Genomic DNA, 23,230 nt, shown 5'->3' with positions numbered 1-23,230 from the left:
CATTCTCACCCCCCCCAGTCCCTCTCTGACTGGCAGCTCTCCAGCCACTCAAGACTGTTGACAACTCAAATTCTGTCCCTGGCTTAAGGCAAGAGGCTGAATCCACAACTGCTGCAGTTCCACACGGATCCATTTGCCACTGAGCAAACAATAAGTCACCTCGGTGCCCCCTCGAAGCCCCCTGTGCTCCACCCAGCGCCCTTCTTCCACCCCACAGGAATTAACACACCCATAGCACAGAGCCAGCAAATAATACAGAAATTTTCTTTTTTTATTATTAATGCGGAATGTAATGCTCGTCCTGCTGGCGTCTTGCAGAGATCAGTCCCAGTCCCGTGGCCCAGCTCAGAGGGGCTGCCAGCCACCTTCGGCTAGAGACACATAAAAGCAGCCAGTTAGCTGCTTTTTTTTTTTTTTTTTTTTTTTTCTGAAAAGAGAAAATTTGCCTGAAAACCTGCCAGAGGGATCTGTAGTGCACGGTCCAAAGGTTTTGAGCTTGCAGTCCGGTAATCCCTCTGATTTCTTGTGCCTTCTTTTAAAAAAATGAGACAAAACCATAAAAGCAAACAGGGGTGGAGCCTGCCCTAGCTTAAAAAAAAAAAAAGACAATCATTTTCATGCACATTTTAAAAAGAGAAAGGGCAGGATCTCAGAGTAACAAGAGCAGACAGAAGGCAGCCAGGCCTACAGGGGAAACTGCTGCACACTCCTCATTCCACTCCAAAAAGATGGTGGTGAAAGGAGGGCTCACCCCCCCGCCACGCACAGCATCTCGTTATGCATCAGGGAGAGAGAAATTATCTTCCTCTTGGGGTTTGCGGATCCAGCTGCCGTAGCCCATCTCTTCCAGCGTGCTGAAGAAGCACTGCTTGGCCTCTTGGTAGGCTGTGGCTGCCTCCTTGGCATCCGAGTACACCGAGAGGTTCTGCAGGTCTTTGCGGTTGTTCTTGGCACGTAACTGCTGGAACAGGGCGAACATTTTCCTCTTGGATACACGAGACACCTCCAGCTTCGGTCTGAGAAGGAAAAAAAAAAAAAAAAAAAAGGCAGCAATGAAGGACGTGGCATGCAGAGGAGCAAAGAAAAGCAGGGGGCTCAGGGAAAAACCTACAATGGGATGCCTGGGGGATTTCTTGGCTCAGGGGGCTCTGCTGTAAGGGCTGGGCAATATTTTGTTTTGCTTCAAGAGTGCTCACTCACACCCATTCGGAATTCCTCTCTCCAACCCTCCCCACACGCCCGGCACTAGAACGTCCGTGACTTCAGAGCTGTCCCCCCCTCCCCGTCCCCAAACAGAAAAGCAGCGTCAGGAAAGGCTCTTCTTACCCATCTACTTTCCCTTTTGTGCCATCCAAGACTTCAACTTCGCTTTCATCAGCAAGACACCAGTTCACCGAAGACTCCTTCATCTTGCCCATCTGTCTCCCCGAGTCGTAGACGCTGACTCGCCCGACCTGTGTGTGAGGGAGGAGGGTTCAGCTCATCCCAAACTCCCACGAGCAGCAAGAGCTGAGTTCTTAAAAAGCTGAAGCCTACAGGGGCAGCGACCTTGGCCTCCTTTTTCCCAGACTAAGGAACCCCCCAGACGCTGCGGGATGACACAAAGGGGCAGGTTTGCGGCCGTTAACCTCCCTGACCCTGCTGCAAAGCGCCTCAGCGAGGTGCTGGCCCCGGGGCAGAGGGGGACGAGGTGGGGACGAGGCTGCCTGTACCTCAGGGTGGTTCACACGATACGGAGCCTGGAGCCTTTCCTGCAGCACGTTCCCGTCTCTCGCCACGCGGCAGCAGATCGCGCGCGTTAAGTGGCCCTGACTGTACAAGTAACCTGCGGAGACAGACAGGGAGGAATGAGGGAACAGGGGGTGGAGAGGCCAAACCCCGAAAATCAGAGTGTTTCTGACGAGCTCCACGCGGCCGTGAGCTTTCTGCATCAGCTACGTGTACCCTGGATGTGTAAAATGAAGATTTATAGACTGCGACGTTTCTCAGCGAAGACACAAACTGGCAATTTCTGTCTCACCCTCCCAGATCACATGCGCCTTCTAAAAAATCAAGAACTTTGGAGAAAAACCCACTCCACCCACAGGGTAAAATCCACAAACTCCCTTTTCACTTCCAAACAGCGCAGCTCTGTCAAAAAAAGACGTTTCACGTCTGTTACTCCCACAAGATTTTCCACCGCTTGGGGAAGGGAGGTTTTGTCACCCAGTTCTAGGGAACGGGGCAGCACATCCAGCCCGGCCCAGCAGGTCTCGTACCGAGCGTAACAGAGCTGAGATAAACCGGTTCCATGAAGTGTGACAGCAACGCCCCTTGCAAGCCAAGTATATTCCAACGTAAGATTTTGTCACTGCAGGACATGGTTCGTAACCTCTCCCCATGCTGGATCCCATCCCACGTGGGCACAATGTCACTCGACTCCACAGGAATGGTACCTTCCCCTGCACAGGAGAATGAAAAAAAAAAAAAGCTTTTCTGTAGAGGCAGATATTCAATAAAACCAAACCCCATCAGCCAACTGCACAAGAAACTTCCGTGCACAGCTGTGGCGTGACCTCTGGAGTCGGTCTGTCACCGGGTTCTGGGAATGTTTTAGTATCACAAGAAAAAAGGAACTTGGCACTGATTACAGGAGTCATTTTTAACGTGGCTGAAGCAGAATGAAATAGTGCTTGAAAGGGAGGTCACAGACATAGAAGCTTTGCAGCAAGTTTCAGCTGTGCTCTCGCAGTCGAACAGGCAGAACTGGGAAGGAGAAGGGCCTCTCTAATCTCTCCACCCCTTTCACCCATCTCCTTTGCTTTTTGAACACTTCAAACCCCACAACAGCACCACGCAGAAAGGGGGAAGGAAACTGGAGCTCCAGGAAGGCTCAGAGGAGAGGGCTGGAGCCACCCCACCGTGCAGGGAGCGAACGCACTCACCATTCTCCACCTTGGTCCGCAGCTTGCCTTGCTTGGGGTTCTCAAAGAGAGGTTGATGCTGGGCTTGTCCCACCACGCTCGCCTGATCGCTGCAGGATTTATCAAAGAGCGCCCCGTCTCCACAAGGTGCTGTGCTAGAAAACAAATGCTGCCCAGGTTAGCACCGACTCCCAGAAAACAGCCAGGGCAAGGGGTGTGACAGCGGGACACCGCTCGCTCCCTGCACGGCTCCACACAAACCTGACGTAGAGGTGAAAGGTAACACCGCTCTTTATTTTGAGTCTCTTTCCTCCTGCTGGCTCAAAAATGCTCTCTTCTGCAGAGGAAGGATTGGACGGGTCATACTTCATCAGCTCACTGTAGAGAAACCTGAAAATAACAACATCACATCAAAAGGGCTGCTCTGCTCCTCACGCAAGGAGCATTTCAGTACAACCACTGCTCGTGCCAGGCAAGGTCCCAAGCTCTGCCTCTGTCACACCAAGTCACCTGCTCCTGTCACAGAACAACAGACTCATCCGGGTTGCAAAAGCCCTTGAAGCTCCTCCAGCCCGACCATGACCCTCCCCCTGACCGTTCCCAACTCCCCCAGATCCCTCAGCGCTGGCTCAGCCCGACTCTTCAACCCCCCCAGGGATCCCGGGGACTCCCCCCTGCCCTGGGCAGCCCATTCCAACGCCCAACAGCCCCTTCTGCACAGAAATCCTTCCTCAGAGCCAGCCTGACCCTGCCCTGGGCAGCTTGAGGCCATTCCCTCGGGGCCTGGCGCTGGGGCCTTGGCTCCAGAGACTCACCCCCCCTCTCTGCCCCCTCCTGGCAGGGAGTTGCAGAGGGCCAGGAGGTCTCCCCTCAGCCTCCTCTTCTCCAGACTGAACCCCCCCAGTTCCCCCAGCCGCTCCCCAGCAGACCTGTGCTCCAGACCCTGCCCCAGCTCCGTTGCCCTTCTCTGGCCACGCTCGAGTCATTCAATGGCCTTTTTGGGGTGAGGGGCCCAGAACTGAACCCAGGAATCGAGGGGCGGCCTCCCCAGTGCCGAGCCCAGGGCTCAGATCCCTGCCCTGTCCCTGCTGGCCACGCCAGGGCTGGTACAAGCCAGGATGCCATTGGCCACCTGGGCACAGTGCTGTTGCACAGGAGTGTGAAGACCAGGAGCCATGCCTGAGAATAGGTGGGAACCAAGGAATAGTCTTTGATGCTGCAGAGAAGGCATGAAATCAAGCAGATTTCCTGCCATGCAAAGGACATACAATAGAAAATAAGCGTTCTGTCAGGTGAGCAGAGGGAAGCACTGGCAGGAGACAGAAAGCAGCCTGGGTGGCTGCTGCCTGCGTGCATCTGATCCGAGTGTGAAGGAGACTTCAAGGTTGTTAGCCCAGCACCTTTAGTCAGCACCAAGTTTGCATTAAGACTGAACAGCCCCACAGGCAGCTGAACACAAGGGGTATTATTAACACAACCTCATGATCTGTTTACAATGACTGGGTCTTTTATGGCTGCTTCTGTCCAGGGACAGGGAAAACCTTGAGGTCTCCAACACAGTGTCAAGGACTCACAAAAAACTGCAGCTTCAAAGAGACTCCTCAAGCAGAGCCCATGCGAGGGACCTGATTTTGCAAGGAGAGGTGCAGTTCTTGTCTCTGACAGGCTCTGCTGTGCCAGAGCAGCCCAGCAGCCACAACTGCCCGGATTAACAGCCAAGACAGACAACAAACAAGAGCACAACCCTCAGACTTTACAGCTTTCCGGGGACCTGCCCTCAACACCTTGCGGTGCTGAGGAACACACAGAGCAGAAAAAAAAGCTTAAGAAAGCAGCTGGCTTTGCTGTTTGTAACTGGAAGTGCAGACATTAACAAGGCTGGTCCAACTTCATCTCACTTCGTTTGTTAGAAAATAAAAAAGTGCCACACTGAATGTTTATAGAGAGGAGAACAATTGTGCAGTTTAGTTGGGAAAACCCTTTCCAACCAATGAAAACGGGTTTCTGACTTATCAACGCAAACACATTCGATATGTTTTCCTGAAGCCTTCTACACCCAGATCCAGAGAGGCCAGAAGGGGACCTGGCCTGCAGATCTCCCAGCACCTTGGCTCAGAGAGAACCACGCGCCGGCCAAGCAGCCTCTGCAAGACGCTTTATTTTAAGTACATCAGATGTGGCCCTCAGGCTCTTGGCAAGTTTCCAGTTCGGTACTAATTTGGGCACCACTCAGGCACGGCCCCTTCTTATCAGAAATAACTTCCCTCTATTTAACAACACATGGGTAAACAGTAACGTCAGAGGATCGCAGCCTCCCTCAGCACAGCTACATCCCTCCCAAATGGGTCAGCACCTCCTGGCAGGCCCCTCTCCCTCTCTCACCTCACAAAGCCTCTTCGAGAAATGATTTCTGCATGACAGTCATTCACTGTCTCCCCCTTCAAGCTCAGCTCTTCTCCTCTGACACAACGATTACCTGAAATGAATTTAAAAAAAAAAAAAAAAAAAAAGGCAAGCATCAAAGTCAACACACAGCTTCACAGAAAGAGGGACGGTTTCATCTGGCTTCAAGTTTTACTTCTTGGGGGTCCCAAGCAGCAGCAGCACCCTATTAAATCATTGTTCTGATCCACGCAGTTAGGAGAATAAAGGGACAAAGAGCACACACACTACTTTAGGGACAGCAGAGACTTAAATTGCCACAAATTTAGGGGCAGGGTCCCTTCCCGAGTGCTTTTCAGCCCAGCACTCTGGGTGGAAATGTGGTTAGGAGGGAGCTGAGGTCCGTGCAGCCAAGAGAAGCTGGGGGATCCTGTGCTGTACAACGTGGGGAATCCATGCTCCGATGCACAGACCAGCACATTGCAACGCAAGCAAAGATTAAGGGCAGTATAGCTGCAGGCACATTAGCTTTGTTCTCTCTCTCTAACCAGATCACTTGTGACACCACGTGAGGCCTGGGAACATTCCTTGTCCTCTCCTACAGCAACAGCCATTCCCTGGCGGGTGCTGACAGGGAACCTAGTGGGAAAGTAAGAGTTCAGCTTTCACTGGAAGCTGTCCGTACCCGTTCCGATGCTGACCACCGCTCCCAGACCCTTATTTCCTTTCCGCATGATGATGGCAGCCAGGATCTTCCTCCCAAGCAGACTGTGCTGGATGCGAGCCGTGAGGGTGTTGAAGCGCTGGTGGCTCAGCATCGCCATCTGATCGTGGAGGGTGCTGCCGCTCACCGGGAGCTGCGACGGGGGCACAAGAGCAAGGTTGCTAAGAGATCACGAGCAGGTCGTGGAACAAAACAGCTCGAGGAGGAGCTAACTCGATGCACAGCTATCCAACAGGAAGGCAGAAAGCACGAGCTAGAGGCAGCATGGGTTTGGGTTGAGCGCATGGACTTTATTTTGCAAGGAGAGGTGGAGTCCCTGTCCTGACAGGCTCTGCTGTGCCAGAGCAGCCAGCAGCCACAACTGCCCAGATTAACAGCCAAGACAGACAGTGAACAAGAGCACAATCCTCAGACTTTACAGCTTTCCGGGGACCTGCCCTCAACACCTTGCAGTGCTGAGGAACACACAGAGCAAGGCAAAGGCTTTAAGAAAGCAGCTGGCTTTGCTGCTCGTACCTGGAAGGGCAGACATTAACAAGGCTGGGCCAATTTAATCTCATTTCAGTTATTTAAAAAAAAAAGTGCCACACTGAATGTTTGTAGAGGGAAGAGAACAATTGTGTCAAGGGGTGGGTGAAGTTTTTAGGTATTTCTGGGAAAACCTTGTCCAAGGCTTTGAGTTCAGCTTTGAGCACATCGTTAAGAGACAGCAGCAAGCTGTCTGCCTGGCAGCAAGCAAAGTGGGCTGAGGAATGGCCATTCCTCCCGAGACTGCCAGGGGAAACCCCCATCGCAAAGGGACAAAACCCATCTTGCCTGTTCCCGGAGACTCAGCCAAGGAAATCTGTCAGTGGCTTTGGAGGAATTCCTTCTCCGGCTGCCTGCGAGGAGACTGCACAGTCACTCAGACAGGCACTTGCCTCCTCTAGCACTGCTGACTGACAAATCCCCCCTGATGGCTTTTCTATTTAGAGCCACAGCTGCTGTGCTCAGCTGTGCAGCCTGGAACACGGCTTTTAAGAGATCACAAAACTCTAAGTGTGATTTAAAGCAGCACAGGTTTGGGACAGCCATCCTGACACAATCAGAGCTTTGCTCTTGTCTGATGTATGAGTTTTTGAGCTGACACACGATTTTTAATGCAGCATGAAGGAATCTGGAAGGCGGGGGGGGGGGAGTCACAGAATTAAAAATGAACATGTTCCTGCTCCACCACAGGAACACATTACAGCAGCTTGTGGAAGAATCTGATGGTAATTAAGCCCTAGAAGCAGAGGCCAGCAGGAGGGAAGAGTACGTCTGTGCCCTGAGGAAACATCTAACCCACTTCAGGAAAACTTAATCTACACCTTCAGAGAACAAAGATCTCACGGTTGATCTTAAAGGTGTTTTTCTGCTGGACTGAAAGGCACAGGACAGGCAGAGCTACAAAAGCAGTCCCAGCTTTAGAGGATTTACCTCGGTCATGTTCATCCATTCCATGCGTTCATTCTTCGCTGTTTCCCCGATGAGGACTCTGAGCGCCGCGTCAGCCGCCTCCTGCTTGCCCTGTTTTTTATTGTGTGCAGTCACAGCTGGGAACCAACGGCCTCCAACCTTCGCCTGGTAGACAAACCTATAAAGACAGCAGCACACCTCTGAGAAACCAAGAAACCTCGGGATTTCAGTCTGGTTTTTAAATTGTCTCAGCGGAGAGAGGAGGGGAGTGGAGGTAGCTGACTGTCATCCGGATATAAGGTCTGGCAGAGGCAGCGGCTTGGCCTGTTGCCATCTCAAACTGCACCAGGAATTCTGCGTTCTCTGCTCTTTCTCCAGGACACCAGCAACAGTGCAGAAGCTCCTCCTAGACAGATGCAGCTGTTTACCTGGGGTCATGGGGAGGTCCTGACAGGTCGATGAGTTTGAACTCTGCAGCAAACCCACTGGAGTGGGCGTATTCCAGCAGGCCACCAACAGGATTGACATGCAGGTATTTGATGAGCTCCCCGGCACCCTTTGTTTTCACCACCTTGGATCCATCCGGAGTGACAACCCACGGTCCACAGCTGTGCACGGACTGCTCACCGTGGGGCTTCACGGCAGGCTAGAGCAGAGTTAGACAGGAGAAGGCTGTTAAATACCGAGCAGCTGGTACTGCCGCAGGCCAAGAGCACCCAGCAAACCTCTGCCAGAGCCAGCACGTGACCTTGTGGGGTGAAATCCAGTAGAATATGAAATAAAGGAGGGGGGAAACCAACCCAAAACACTTGGGTCTTATAAAGAAGCTCTTTGTACCTGTTCAGGCAAGACATGAGGTACAGACTCTCCAGAAAGAATCTTCACAGCAACTTCTGCTGCCATTTGCTTTGCTCCCTTCTTGCTGTTTCCTACCACAGCAGGGAAAATTTGGTCACCCATTTTCACACAGTAGCTGAACCTGACAGGACATTATAGCACATGAAAAGTATTAAGCATAGGTGTCTCGATCTGTTTATTATCCCCTTCTCCCAGTCCAAGTTAAATCCTTCTGGGTTATCTCCAATTTAAATCTACCACAACAGCCCTAAATAATCCCAGTAGAGCACTACCAGGTAGGGTACAGGACTGGAACCTGTTCTTGCTCTGGTAGAAGGAACAGCATCCTTTCTCTGAGAAAGGGCACTGGTTTTGGTCTCTTTCTGGAGGCAGATGTCTTGGAGGAGCCATGCCCAGACTCCTGGGATAAGAGGAGCACTCAGCTAGGGAAGCGATGAGTCCGGGAATGCGGGCAGCGTGCTGAAGAGGACAGATATTAAAGAAAGGGTTTCTATCCTCCCCAAAGCCGACAGTGACAGGCCATACCTAGGATCATGAGGTGGGCCTTCCTGAGAGAGCAGCTGGAATTCGATCGTGTTCCCCGATTTTTGTCCGTACTCCATTAAGATGCTGATGGGGTGCTTCCCAGGAAGCAGGTTGAGATGAGCTGGCGCAGACGACGGCTCTGGCTCTGGCTGCAAAGGCTACAGCAGGAAAACGGAGGAAATCTGTTTGAGACCAAACACTGTTCGACCAGCCTCACAAGTAAAGAAAACGAGACTCACCAGTTCTGGTTCAGAGTTGTCAGAGAGAAACGACTCTTCGGATTTAATTCCACTGTGTCTTCCATTCTCTGCTTCGCTCATCAGGACCTTCATAGCGTTAGCTGCTGCCTCCTGCTTCGCGAGTTTTTTGCTCCCTGCTTCTGCTGGTGGGAATCGGCGCCCATTAATCACTGCCTGGAACTTAAATCTTTGAAAGAGAAAACCAAGGAGGTAAATCGAGAGGCAGAAGCGTGGTCTTTTCAGAGCTGCTTTTGGAATTCAAGTGAGAGGGAACAGCTTGCTCCCGGCTAGGAGAGCAAACCCAGGCTGCCGTGTGCAGAAGACAAAAATACCAAGGATGCCCCGACAGCTCTGCACCTGGGCATCGTTTCACCACGTTTCCAGAGCTGCTCATGACAGAGGAGCAGCTCCAGGTTTTGTTTGGGAGGAAGAGGATGAATCGCCTTGTTCCACAAGCACCAGAAACGCGTTATTGTCTGTACACAAAGAACCGTTGGGTTATGTCTCCTGCACGGGGATGAAGAAAGCTTAAAAGCAGGCTGCACTATTCCATCTGTACCTGGTCATCTGGGGTCACTCAGCCCTCTGGCATTTTTGCTGGCTAGCCAGTGCATTCACACCATCTCAGAGAGGTGCTGCCTCGCGTAAACCTTTTGCTTTTGATGTCTGTGTCTGTCTCCTCCCTGTGAACTCTAACAAACAAGGCTCCTCTTCTGTCCTCCAGCCCCACAGAGAGGAAACCGACATCCAACAAGAACGGGTCAAACCAGATCTGGGGAGGGGTTATGGGGCTAAGTCTGTTCAGATTCCTCCTTACAAAACAAAACCCCAAAACAAACCAAACAAAAACTGCCTGGGACTCCATCTTTAGAAAGTAGGCCAATTTTCCCGTCTAGCGGATCTATTGACATATTCCAGCGTGGCACATATGGCGCTTTTCACCGTCTCGCTGGTGCTCAGAACAGCCACGATGTCACAAGGGGAAGCAGGACTCCAGAGGGTGACTCTGCAAACCCCAGCGTCATGCTGCATGCTCTGCTTGGACCAGCTACACCACAGAAACATCCAGAGCGGGCTCACCTCGTCTAACCCAAGATACCTGCACCCAAGCACTTCGTTTGGGGCTCCCTTCACACCACCTCCAGGGTCAGAGCATCTTAAGAGGCAACAGAAAACACCAGTTTCCCACTATACAATCAAACTGAAAGCCAAGTGATTAAATCAGACAGGACCCAGCTGAAGAGACAAATCCCACCTTTGCTACTCAAGATGAGGTGCAGGGTTACCAAAACCAGGCTACCTGGGGTTAAATTTTACCCTTGTTTTGTTGTTGGTGTTTTGTTTTTTTTTTTTAAGCTGCTGCAAGGAATCAAGTAGGCTAATCCTTCTGAAATGAAGCAAATATTAATGAGTGGTCCTTCAGCACAAAATTGAGTGGATGAAGTTAATTAAAGTCAGATCATTTTAAGCAAAAAGACAGCTCAGGAAAGGTAGGACATTTTCTTACCGTGGCTCGTGAGAGGGTCCGCTCTGCTCCAGCATGGCAAACTCACAGTGCTGGTACGTGTACTGGGAATATTCAGTAAGGCCACTCACTGGGTTCTTCTCCTGACAAGCCATCAGTTTCTCTACGGGCGTACATGGGAAAGCAGTCTCAAACTGGGCAGCGTAACTGGGGGAAGACTGGGAATTCATGATGCATTCTGACTCATCGGGCTGCTTGTTGATAGTGTTCAGATTATCTGGGATATCATCCATGGCCCACTTGCCATCTTCAGAGTTATCATAATTACTCAAACCGGAGAATTCAGGTTTGGCGTCCTCGGACAGGGCTGCTTCCGTGTCACTGACATCACTCTGATCAGTTTGCCCCGAAGCCTGCTGCCCGTTTTCTATACTCTCTTCTTCCAATGCTGACACTGCTGGTGAAGCTCTGGCCACTTCCTGGGGACACAGAGGAACAGAGGAAGGTAGGAAACTTAGCTCAGGAGCGGGATCCACCACCTGCGTTATCGCAGAGGCCTTCAGCCTCATCTGCATCCGCTCGCGTTTCCTGTCCGTCAGGGACCACCGTGGGGGGTTCGTGTTCTGCTTGTGGACATCCCCCAGCTTTTCCAGCGCGCTAAGAAAGGCATTAACGTCCTTGGCCCTCGAAAAGCCAATGTTTTTGGCGAGGTTGAGCGCCGTTGTTTCTTCCACGCTGAACAAGTAGTTACAGATTTTGTCCTTTGTCTCAGCCATCATGGGATCGGTGTCTGCTGAGCCAGCTGTGCTCCTCTCTCCTCCTCTGCTCTCACAAGCTGGACCTGGGCGATCACTGCTGTGGTCTGTGGGGCTTCTTTCTCTCGCTGTGCTCGTGCTGGCAATCCTCCACAGTGGCGGCGTCTCTCCTCCTTTGTGCAACTTGCCTTCTCTAAAGAGTTTATACAATATCTGGTTGACCTCTTTCTTTTGAGTTTTAAGCTTACGTGTGAGATCATGAACTGTACAAGTCTTCCCCTCCCCAAGCTGCCTGAAAATATTCAGAATTTCTTGTTCACGGTCCTGTCTGGCAAGAGACAGTCTCTGGAAGTTCAGCCTGATGGTGTTAGAATCTCCCTCTGAGTTCTCTTGATGACGGTACTGAGGAGGGCAATAACGTGGCAAATTCTCTACCCTCGGGCGCTGGCTGGAGAATCTATGCCATCCTGCTCTGCTGCTGCTGGGTCGCCATCCCTCTGCAGGAGCCGGTCCCACAGCTTGCAATTCCTCGTGTGATCCCTGTCCCTGAAGCAAACAGACTTCAGTGTCCTGCTCTGTTAGGAACTGCTGGTGTAAAAAGTTAGTTTCTCGTAGGGTATGAGGGTGGTTAAAAAAACCTTGATTAGCGCAGTTATGTCTTGAGTGGGTAAAATACGAGCCTCTGCCTTGACCAGCGCCTCTGTTCATAGCGCAGTGCTGGGACAGGCGTGTGAATCCGGCTGCTTGTGCGCCAGGAGGGAGCTGCGATTCGCTCTGCACTCTCCCGTCCTAAACAGGGGCCTGCTAGGTGAAAAAAAAACCCAACACAATTCAGAATCTATTCATGCAACTCTAGGATTCCAGAAGTGCAGTTTAAACAGCTCCCCTGTTACTAAGGCATTTCAAGCATCTTCACCTATTCAAGCAATCCCATTTTCTACTGAGGCTAAAGTATTCATGTAAACACAAATAGCAAACTGTGTCTGTCCTGCACAGAACCCAGCAGTCAGGAATGGCAGGTGAAGTTAACCACGGGGAACAGCTTTAATAAGAGTGACCCTCTGTTCCCGTTGGACTGAATTTCAAACTAACTAAACTAGGGCGGTTTGTCTGTTCACGATGGCTCCTGTGGAAGCTCACCCTGCACTTCTGGAACACAAAACAAGTTCCACTTCCCTGCCCTGAGAGAGAGAAGTCTCTCTCTGCAGTCAGAGAAACGGGTTGCGGGGGGACAGGGAGGTGAAGCTGCTCCCACAGTCATACAGGACAGAGTTGCAACAGGTTTGCAACAATTTTCAGACTCATGGCCAAAAGAGTTTGAAACTCCAAATGTCCTTTGCTTCCTGGACGTTACGTGACCCGCAGATGTAAAGCATCACCCCACAGGGGAAGTAAAGTGATAACACACAGAGAAACCGGATAGGAGTGCAGCTGGCCATGATATAAAAAGTTTCTGAGGGCTGTAGCCCAAATTTCATTCTTATCACACACAGTTGTGCCACTCCTCTCACCTACAGGACATAAGTCGAAGCTTTTGATATGCTTTTTGAAAATAAATAACCTGGCACAGGATATGTTCCAGTTCTGGTTGTGAAACTGAGTGGATAAAACCATGCAACGGATACCTGCTGCTAGGTCCCTATCCTGCCTTCTTTGCAGTGACCTCTTTAAGCCACCGATCTTCACAAACACAGACTTCTGACACAGGTCTTACCTTCACTAAGCTCCCTAACTTCATCAAACACACCTCAAGGCCAACTTACATTTCTCTTTCATTAAATAAGGTCATTAACAGCCTCCAACTGCACCCAGCTGCCACCACCAGGACTTATTTTACCAACCCCGATAAACAGGGGCTTCATGTGCGGTGCTGGGGGGATCCCCCTTCCCAGCTCCGAGGCGGGTGGGGGGCACTGTCCTTCGTAATCCTTTTAAAACCGACCCCTGAGCCAAAGGCAGGACAATAATCCCGGCAGGCAGGAAGAGGGGTTTTAAAAAACGCTCTTACCTCTGTTTCATCCATACGCCAAATTCCCTTACTTTGAAAGAAAATAAACTGAAAAAAGAAACCCCGACCCGCAGAACATCTCCCGGCGAGGGGAGGCAGGGACCCGGTCACCCCGGCAAGATGGCTGCGAGCTCCGTTTCGGTTTCGTTTCCCGCTCCCGCAGCGCTCTCCCCGCCCCTCCCGGGGCCGCCCCCTTGCCCGGGAAGCTCGCAGCGGGGGAGGGGGACGCGGCTCTTTCCCCTACGGGACGCAGAATTTGGGGCTTTCCCGATTTGGAGAGGTGTTACGGGAACGGCTGTCACCTTAAACTACACCTAAAAAAAAAAAAAAAAAAAAATCCCAACGACCAAGGCAAGCTACGAGCTACCCCGCACCCATGTACCATCGCTTCCCCGAGCAGAACCGCGATGGGCCAGCGCAGGCACCGCGAGGGGCTCGGCCGGGCTCGGCCCCCGGGGGCACCGTGCGGGAAGGCGGGCAGGGCCGCGAACACCGCGCCCGGTCCCACGGGATTCAAGGAGAAGAGCGGCACCGACGAAAACACTTTATTGCACGCGTTCCGCTTGCAAAGCGCGCAGGGGAGGGGACACCCCGCCCTACCGAAACCCCGACCGGGCCCCGGGGCTGCTGGGACACGGTCACGCCGCGGCCTAGCGCGGCCCCATCCCGCCCGTGTCACTAGGCCCGGCGGGAGCCGCAGGACACTCACGGGCCGAGGAGGCGGCCCAGTTCCGCCCAGGAGGGCCATGAGCACCCCCGGCGCTGCTGAAGGCCCGGCCGGGGCCCAGGGTTTAGCGGCGAGGCGAAGCCTCGGTCCGGGCCGGCCGCCGCCCCCCCCGCACCCCCTTACCCCCTCCGCTGCCGCCGCCGGTGCCGCGGCCGGCGCAGGGTGATGACGTAAGCGAGCGCCCGCCCGCGCGGGATGCAGGGCAGCCGCGCAGCGGCCATCTTCCTTCAGGGCAAAACGCGGCGGCCATGTTTAGTCAGGGCCACGCGTGGCTGTGCCGCCGCCGCGGGCCAAGCGTGGCCCGGTTCGCTCGCTCCGCTGGGGCAGAGGCTGCGCAGGTCCCCCGCCTCCCCCGGTTGGGAGGCGGCAGCTTCCCCCGGTGCCGCCGTACCCCGGGGCACCGCCCGCCGCAGCGACAGCGGTCACCCGAGGCGGCGGCGGGCCCCGCCGGGCCGCGCATGCGTGTTGCGCGCCGCCCTCGGGGCGTCGGGACCCCTGTGGGGGGGATCGGGGGGGAGGGGAGGGTGTCCCCCAGTTCCACAGGCCCCCAATCCCCTATGCCCCTTCTGTCCCCAGTGGGCCTCCCCGTGCCCCGTGGGGCCCCCGCCGCCATGGAGGGGGCTCTGCTGTCTCCTGTGGGCCCCCCCCATTCCTCGTGGGCCTCGCCATGGCCCCCCCGCTTCCCCCATGGGGCTCCTCCTTCCTCCACGGGCTCCCCATTTTCCTCACCCCCATTTTAATACATATTTTTTAACGCCGGAGCTGCCCGTCCCGTCGAGGCCTGAGTCACGTCCCACCCTGTCCCACGGAAGGTGGAGACGTTCCCCTCCCCGGTCCCAAACCAGGCGCAGCCTCCGGTCCTGGCAGATCCTCCCTTTCACGGGCAAAACCCCTCCTAATTGTGTGAGTTAGAAAACTACCGGCAGAGAACAGATTGTTCCTGTCTGCTGCTTTGCTGCGTGCGTGTAAATAGTTGTGTGTCATTTACCATCTGGCAGAGGGATCCGAGTACCGAGGCGGCGGCGGTGCTGGGTGCCAGGCGGGAGGTACCGGCACCGCGAGCGGTTCCTACGGCTCGGAGGCTGCCAGCGGCGCGGGGCTCAAACAAATTAATTTCTGATCATTATTAAGACTAAACTGGTTTGCTTGTGCTTTGCTTCGTTTGTTTCTCAAGGACTCCTGACTCCTCAACTGTTTCCTTAGGTCTCTCTGTTTAGGTGAGATTAAAACGCCCGTCAGGCTCCCTACGGAAATCACCGGGAGGGGACTCAAGGCCTTCAGTGGACACTTGGGCAACTCCCAGAATGAGCTAAGGGGGAGTTTGAACGGAGACACAGAGACCCGGTTACAGGGAGGATGATTCTGCTGGTTTAGGAAGGAGGCACCTGGACTTTCCTTCACAGCGCACGCTCTGGAGAGAAGGTCAGTTAGTGAACGCTGTGAAGAAGACTGCTTACTTCCTCCCTCAACCACAGAAGCCCCTCACCCTATTTTCACTACACATGCTCAGTCTGTGTAAACGAATTCCAAGAACTCATTATCGTAAGACACCCCTTTTCTTAGAAATATAATGAAAATATATGATTTGTGTGTACGTAAACGGATGTCCCTTACTAACTCTCTTATGGTGGAGAATCCCCAACGTGACCTCAGCGCTGCTAATAAAGAATTCCTACTTAAGAGTAAAAAAACCCACTTCACCGTTGAACCAATTTCTTTGTTTCACCATCACACTGGGAGTCCCCAGCCCCTCTCCTGCCAGGGGGGTGGATGCAGAGGGTGAGGTGGGAGGGACGGGCTCCAGATGCGTTTTAGGGGACCATCTGCCTACACTTGTCCATGAATGAGCAAAACACATGAGGGTGAGCTCCCTGCCAGCACCTCTGCCTGTCTCAAAGAGGTCGTGGGTGCGTGTGCCCTCGGCTGGGGACCCTGTGCCCGCCGCGGCTGCTTCCCTGCAGCTTTGCGATGGCATTTCAGTGAGCCTGGAGTCACCGCAGGCAGGCAGAAACGGTGAGTCAGGCCCCAGAATTGCCAGGCTCGGCTGCTGCTCACGTTCAGTGACGTGGTTTTGAAGCTGAGGGCTGTTCAGCCTTTGGGTTGTTTTTTTTTTTTCAGATGATTTCTGGATGCAGAGATTTGGGGGGCTTGCGTTTCCCAGTTTGGTTTTGGGGTAATGGTAGTTATGGGAGAGACTAAATTTCTAAAAAAAAGACCCTTGGTGCCAGCTGAAATGGTCACATCTTCATTTCTTGGAGGGTTTGGGAGCACAAACTCCCCTGCCTGGGATGAGGCTCACGGCAGATGCCAGCGGTCAGTCACTACCCCTCCACATAAGCAGCGTCTCCCACCCACCGCCGAATCACGAATGACTCCACAGCACGTGGAGCAAACAACGATCAACTCCTCAATCTGTTCGTTCTTCTTTTTTTTTTTTTTTCTTCTCCCCCTTTTAATTGCTTGTGATCACTCTCAAGCTGTAACCCAGCCTCGGTGAATGTGATTCATCTTGGCTGCTGTTAAGGCAGAATGGGAAGGTTACAACGCTGCTCTTCGCTGCATCGTGATATACCCTGCCTGCGAAATAATCTATAGCTGGCATTATGGGGCCATATATCTTCTTGAATTGCAACACCCTAAATGCGACAAATAGCCACTTAATCGATAGGAGTTCATTCTCTGTTCTCCTTCTCTATGGAAAATTGGGCAGAGTCCCAACCTGTTTCCATAGGAACGGTTGGGAGACTGGTGGAAGCGCCGGCTGCCGAAGGCCCGGCATTAACGCAGCCACAGCGTCTGCTGCACGCTGGCAGAAGCTCCAGCAGCCTCCCGACATCGCGGCCGCGCAAAGCCGAGTCAATTTGTGCTGGAGATAAGGAGCTGCCGGCTGATAACCGGCTTACGCGCGGGTACCTGCGTTATCCCCGCAGATGTTGTCGGAGGATGGAGAGGGCTCCTTTGTTCACCCAGCACCAGCATCCCAGGGTGCCAAGGCTCATCCTGCCCCCCCCCCCCCCCCCTTTCTATCCCTGGGGGCTCCCCCAAAACCCGCTGCTTCCCCCGGGCTGAGCAAAGGCTTCCCCGCGCGATGGCAGCATTTGCTAAATCTCCAGCGCCAGCTGGAGATGCCTCAGGTGTCTGCTTTGTTTTGCTTCTCTCTTACGAAATGAAATGAGAGGAAATAAATTGTAGCACAGCTCCCCCGCCCGACTTTCTGTTCAAATGCCAGTTCTCAGCTATTGTTCTGCAGAGTTTCATTTTAAACTGCTTTATTAGACACTCTAAAATATCACTTCCTTGCTCTCGAAGGCAGCCTGTTCCTACAAGAGAGTTAAAAGCTGATGGCTTGATCGCAAAGGCAAAATTTTGTTGCTCTCCTAAATCAGCTGACTGCATTTTTTAATTGAAGGCAGCCCTGGGAGTGGCAGTGTATTATTAGCCGTGCCGGTGCCTGCTCCCCTCCACCCCAGAGGCAAGCTCTGCTTTTGCATTGCCGAGGCAAGAGGTTCAATTAGGTTTTGGCCTTCTCGCAGAAGCGCCCATCAAGCGCTTCAGGCTCCTTGTATGTGGAGCGAAGAATTGAGCCGAGTCAGTTCCCACGTCCTCCCAAATGTTGCTTTTCCTTGTGTCTGGCTGCAGATGCACAGCTGGGAACTGGCGTGGAAAATCTCCATAACTCCAGTGCCTTCTGTTCCCTCAGAGGGGAAAAAATACTTTCTTTTCTTTCAATAGATTTTTATTGTAGCTATAAGCACGGTGTAGGTAAGGCAGGGGAGATGCTGCCCCGACCTGAGCCTGGGGCCTCGGTCTGTGCACTGCAGAAAGGAGCTGGTTCCCAGAGAGTGATAATTTCACCCGCTTTGCCCCCTCCTGCTCCTGAGGCGCTGGTTCCTGGCTGGGGAAGCAGCAGAGCTCTCCAGGGCGTTGCACTAGCTTTTTCTCCCAAGGCTCCTCGCCGCTCAGCGAAGGAATGAACCTGAGCTTTGATACAGCCCCAGCAGCTGCCATGTCTGTGCTCTCAAGATGTCAGCAGCGATTACTCATCTCCAGAGCTCCCGGTGCGGAGCAGAGGGGAAGGGAGGACTCAGCCACGTCTCCTGGCACCTCTGTCCACGCGATACTTATTCCCCTCTGGCATCGGTGTGCTCCGGGGATGCGACAGCGTGCTCCCACAGCCTTCGTCCTTGGCTCTGAGCCGCCGTGGAGCCTGGCAGGGAAAGGCAGGTGGGGCTGGCACAGCTGCAGCGGGCGAAGGAGCCGGCGCGGTGACTCCCACGGCAGCTGCAGCGGTGGGAAGCAGCACGGTTTTATTCCGGCTGTTACAAAAGGTACCCTTGAAAAACAGGCAGGAGAAGGCAGACTGCGGCGCAGCCACCCGCGAGGCAGGGGCTGCCACGTGAGCACAGCCTTCACCTTCAGCTCTCGGGTGCTAAGGGGCTGATCCATCGTGGTTTTATACCCGTCACAACGTCTGCTTGGCGAGTCTGACCCTGTGGTGGTCTCCTCCAGCCCGGTGCCACGATGGCCAGTGGCTCCTCCAGCTCGGAGAGGGGATGTGGGAAGACCGGCCGCTCCCACCACGACAAAGCATGCTGGCGCTTCTCCTCGGCGTGGCTCCAGCCTGGTCAGCCTTCCCGAGCTGTCATCTCTTGGGTGATGGCCAAAGCATCGCTGCGAGGGTGTCAGACGGGGACCCCGGCAACCCTCGAGCCACCCAGCGCTTCTCAGAGCTTGTTCTTGGAGGGGGACCAGCGAGGAGAAGGGGGTTACCGTCGCTGCTCTGAATTAGCACACCTGATGTGGCGGTTCCCAGAGAGCGAATTAGTTAAATTAATGAATCCTCCCTAACGCCAGAATTCAAGGAGCTCCCTAATACGTGTCAGTCGACATGACATTAATACTCTTTTCTGTGACCTTTACATCGCCATCCAAGCCCAGGTTCCCCTTTTTGCCCTTTGCTGTTCCCTTTCATATTTAATATTAAATCTGATTTATCTGCCAGAGGGCTTTATCGTGCGCTTAGACAAATCGACAGGATTTCACAATCCCTCCCCGGGGCAGAGCTAGGGGTGGGAAAAGCTTCAGCCCGAGGGGTAAAAGGCATCTTTTTCAGCCCCGGGCAGAGCTCACGCCGCTGCTGCTCCCCTGCTGCTCCTCACCACGCCAGCATCTGATTTTCACCCGCATCATGGCTTGCGGTACTTGCCGCGGGGCTCCCTGCTGACCCCACCATTTTCTTCAAGGTCAGCACTCGGCAAACTCCGGGGGCCGCCCGGGGCGGGCAGCCGCTGCTTTCCACTCCTCTTGATTTATGTGTTATTGAGCACAGAGAGACTCTACAGGACCGTCTCGCAGGGGAAAGCCTAGCGCAGCCGGGTCTCCGAAGGGCTTCCTCGCATGTAGGACTCCTTTGTGCCTCCCACGGGATCCTATTACACCTCCTTTGCTGCTTTTTCTTTATTCGCTGCGGATTATTTTTTTCACGCAGCACAAACCAACTGCCAGAGCCAGCGACACGCGCTGATGGAGAGGCAGGGGGGTGGCTGGAGGCAGTGATGGATGGCACAGGAGATGCCGGTTGCAGATCTCAGGGACATGTACAGCACTTTAATTGGTCGGCCTGCACAGATTTCCTCACAAACAGCATTTTTTAATCTAAAAGAAAGCAAGAAACTGGAACATGTCTTGCTTCTTTCATGGCTTCCCTGGAGGCAGCAGCAGCACATTAAGGAAAAAGAGAAGGAGGAGGAAAAAATAGTCAGAAGCACCAGGTGGCTGAATATCTTGCAGCCTAATTGATTCCTCTTTAATTAGTACAAAACCTGTTGCTCTCAACAAACGTTCAGTGCCAGCTTTGGAGCAAGCAGCATCCTCCCCGGCCCCGTGCCAGCGCGGCTTGGCGTGGCGGAGGGAGGAGAGGAGCTGCAGGGAACGGTGTGGGGTTGATGGTTCCTCTTCCATACCTGGGAACAGGGGCCACCTCCAGCTCCTCCAACGTTCCTCGAGGCAGCGAGAGCAGGAAGGAGGAGAACAGGCCGTGTCACTGCCCGTTGCACACCGAGCCATGGCGAGGGGCTTGGATGGGACCATCTGGAGCAACTGAGACTTCACGGGGATTTCTGTGCCTGTGCCCGGCCTCACTTGGGAGCCACTTGCTGGTTTTCACCCAAATCCAGTTATTTTTCAAATGGAAACGAGCTCAGCTTCATTTCTGGTGAAGTGACTTCTCCGCTTTTCGCCTCCTGACTTCTGAAAGGGTGTCTAAGCCCTTGCACAGGTTTGAGACCAGGCTCTGCGCTGGCAAGGGCTGCTCTGGGTGAGGTTGGGTGAGGTGGGGACTTTGCCAAGTACATCGAAACTCCCCCCCCCCCCCCCGCAGCACCCAGCCACATCTCGAGTGCTTCTGGAAATGCCACCTTATGGTTTTAATTCTTCTGACCTGTGCAAAGGCTTCTGCTGGCGCAGGGGGGCTGTGGAGATTCTCCTGTCACCCAGCAGCTTCTCTCCACCAGACCTGGGAGTTGGACCCCGCTCCTGGCCCTGGGTCTCTGGTTCTGTCGAAATATCTTCGCAGACGAGGTGATAACTTGTCTGCAGGTTTTGTGGCAAAGCCCCCTCCACCGGCCAGCTCACGACAGTTGCTGTTGCTCCAGCACAGCGGCTGCTCCCCAGGAAACCCAGAAATACCCATTTAGGTAGAAAAGTGTCATTTACCATCGTGGTTTACAGCTGATCCCTGCTGAGAAACTCTTCTTGCTGTGTGAGCACCAGGCCAGCAGGCTCTGGGAAACAGAGATGGCTTCTTCCATCTCGGTAACCACGCAAAAGGACACAAATGCCATTAACGCCAGCCTGGCATCTTGTCGTGGCCGATGCATCCTCCGTGGGGGCTGGCGGGAATTGCGGGGAGCGCAGAGGAAGCTGCTGTGCAAACGCTGGGGCCTGAGCAGGAAGCTCAGGAGCTAAAATACACCCTGCCCGCCCTCAAATACACCCTGCCTGCCCTCACGCAGCCCCAGCCCCGTATGTCACCGCTGGGCAGGGGGACCGTGCAAAAGTGGCACCGTCACAGGCTCCGGTGACTAACAAATCCCAGCAGTACGGCCCCGGAGCAGGAGCTGGATCATCCCTCTCCGGGCTCCTGAGGTCTCAGGAGCAGTTTTCATGGTGCCGAGCTGTTTGGCTGATGTTACACAGACCTCTCCGAAGGCGCGATCCGGCCTGCAGACCTCACACCGCCGTGCGGATAATTAACAGTAACGAACGACCCCGTGGGTGCCTGGAATCCCAAGGCTGGGGTGATGAATTAGCAGCTGAGCAGGCTCGCTTTTACCTTGGAAAAGGAGCCCATCCAAGGTAGAAATAGCTGCAGGGCAGGCCCTCAGCTCGTTTTATTTCTGCAGCGAGTGCAGGAGGGTGTTTACAGGAGGATTTTCTGTCTGGGCTTGGGAGCCAGGGACCACAGGTTGCCCAGCTGGAAGCCACGGCTCTCCCTTGCTCACCGCCTGCCCCATCCCCTCAGGAGCTCTGCAGGCTCCCGGCTCATGAGCTGGGGAAACGCCAGCGTGGAGAAGCCGTAGCTCAGCTTTGGAGCTGTTTTCCTGCCTGTGTGCAAACATAGAGCCTGATCCAAAGACCCCGGTCCCCCCCTGCCCTTCCTTGTCCCCGGGAGCTGCCTCCCACAACCCGCTCGCTCCCAGCGCGCAGGTGCCAAACCAAACCCGTGCTTTGCAGAGCCATTTGCTTCTGGTTTTCTAATCCCTTGTGGAAGGCCAGCAGTTCCCTGCTGTTTATAAAAAGCTCTATCTGTAAGGAACCGTTGAGAAAAACAATCGCTTTTCTTTTTTTTTTTTTTCCTCTTTTCCTCCAAAATGCACTCCCCATCCTGTCACCGCACGCCCCGGTGCTGCTGCAGGCGTGTCGCACTGGGATGGGTGAAGATGCCCAGACCCTCACACGGACAGCAGCATCCTTCCTCCCTCCCTCCCTCCCTCCCTCCCTCCCCGGGCTGGGAAAGCAAAGGGCAAATGGCTGCAGGGAGGCGGAGATCCGCATTATGGACATGATTCTCTTTCTCCTTGGAGAAGCCTTAATCCCAAGCCATTAATAAAAACAGATTTCATGCCGCACATAAAGATTAAATGAATTTTGCCTTGTCTCCGTGGGCAGTATCAGAAATACAGCTGCCTTCATACATTAGGGCTCTGCTGTGCTAAGCCACTAATACTGGGAATGAAGCTCAAGGCTTTTAATCACCCATCAAAGAGTCCCCCAGACTACTGGAGATATTTTTAGGATTTACAGGTATTAGCTCAAAAAAAAAAAGCCCGATTTATCAATTCATCACAATTCAACTACGGCACATCACCCCTCTCCTCCTCCGCTGGCCCCACAGCACCCATAGCTGGGTTAGGCGGGGGGGCCGTGCCTGTTGGCACCCTCCTGGCCTGCATATGGGGAGGCATTTTGGGGCAGCCAGTCCCCTCAGGCTGCTGCCTTAGTGCCCACTCGCTGACAGAGCGAGCCAAAGCTCGCGGCGCAGCGTTGCCAGGCTCTGAGCAAGGCTTTTGACTCGTCGCCTGGATTTAGTGGTGCTCAGTGGGAAGGGATCCAGCTTCTCCTTCTCTCTACCAATGTGTTCCCTCTGTGAAAGTTGTTTTCATGCCCTTTGCATCCCAGCCAGCTTTTATCCTTGTTTCTTTGGAGGTGAAGGATGAACCGAGCTGGAGGGAGCAGCCCAGCTCTGATGTGCAGACAGAGCCAGGGAGAGCGGGAGGGAAATTCTCGGGGAGCCTTGGCACGGAGCTGGAGAAAAGAGCATCTGCCACACCACCGAGCTCCTCCCTGAGCCACAGCCTGAGCACAGGGGAACCCCGTTCCCCTTCAAAAAAGCCGTTTTGGGAGCAGGTGGCTGGAAAACACCTCACTGCTCGCGTAAAGCTGCCCAGGAGCCGGGGCCTCCCGAGAGGCAGCAATTAGCGCACATGGTTTTACAAAGCGCTCCCGGCGTGGGGGCTCCGGGGACGGTACCTCAGCACCAGCATCTCCCCGCACAAGGGAACGGAGATGCTTCCCCCTCACCAGGGTCTCCCCAAAGCGCCCAGACGGATCCCCAGGAGGCACAAAGCTGCTTCCTGGGGACGCGTGGGAGAGCTCAGCACCGTCGAGGGAACCCCCACGGCACGAGGCTTCCCCACGGCGACGTGT

General features: G+C 54.0%; 1 protein-coding gene across 5 annotated transcripts; it reads right to left on the bottom strand.

Annotated features, from left to right (window-relative positions):
* Positions 1-261: 261 nt before the first annotated feature.
* ADAR (adenosine deaminase RNA specific) lies at positions 262-14,167 on the bottom strand. 5 transcript variants are annotated; one of them, XM_074929127.1, is made up of 15 exons: positions 14,147-14,167; positions 10,576-12,092; positions 9,069-9,255; positions 8,830-8,987; positions 8,284-8,425; positions 7,875-8,092; positions 7,468-7,624; positions 5,971-6,142; positions 5,286-5,379; positions 3,165-3,293; positions 2,925-3,058; positions 2,259-2,441; positions 1,713-1,825; positions 1,327-1,454; positions 262-1,016 (listed from the first exon to the last, which is right to left on the bottom strand). In XM_074929127.1, the coding sequence occupies exons 2-15, from the start codon at positions 11,994-11,996 to the stop codon at positions 776-778; spliced, it is 3,477 nt and encodes a 1,158-aa protein (XP_074785228.1). In that variant the 5' UTR covers positions 11,997-12,092; positions 14,147-14,167; the 3' UTR covers positions 262-775. The 5 variants fall into 5 exon arrangements, with proteins under 5 accessions (XP_074785228.1, XP_074785229.1, XP_074785231.1 ...); XM_074929128.1 differs by lacking the exon at positions 14,147-14,167 and adding an exon at positions 14,006-14,100 and having other exon boundaries at positions 10,576-12,089; XM_074929130.1 differs by lacking the exon at positions 14,147-14,167 and adding an exon at positions 14,006-14,023.
* Positions 14,168-23,230: the final 9,063 nt, after the last annotated feature.

This window comes from Athene noctua, chromosome 29, assembly GCF_965140245.1.
Source record: "Athene noctua chromosome 29, bAthNoc1.hap1.1, whole genome shotgun sequence".
Lineage (NCBI taxonomy): Eukaryota > Metazoa > Chordata > Aves > Strigiformes > Strigidae > Athene > Athene noctua.
The sequence above is the reverse complement of the archived record's forward strand: the minus strand, read 5'-3'. Positions and strand labels throughout refer to the sequence as shown.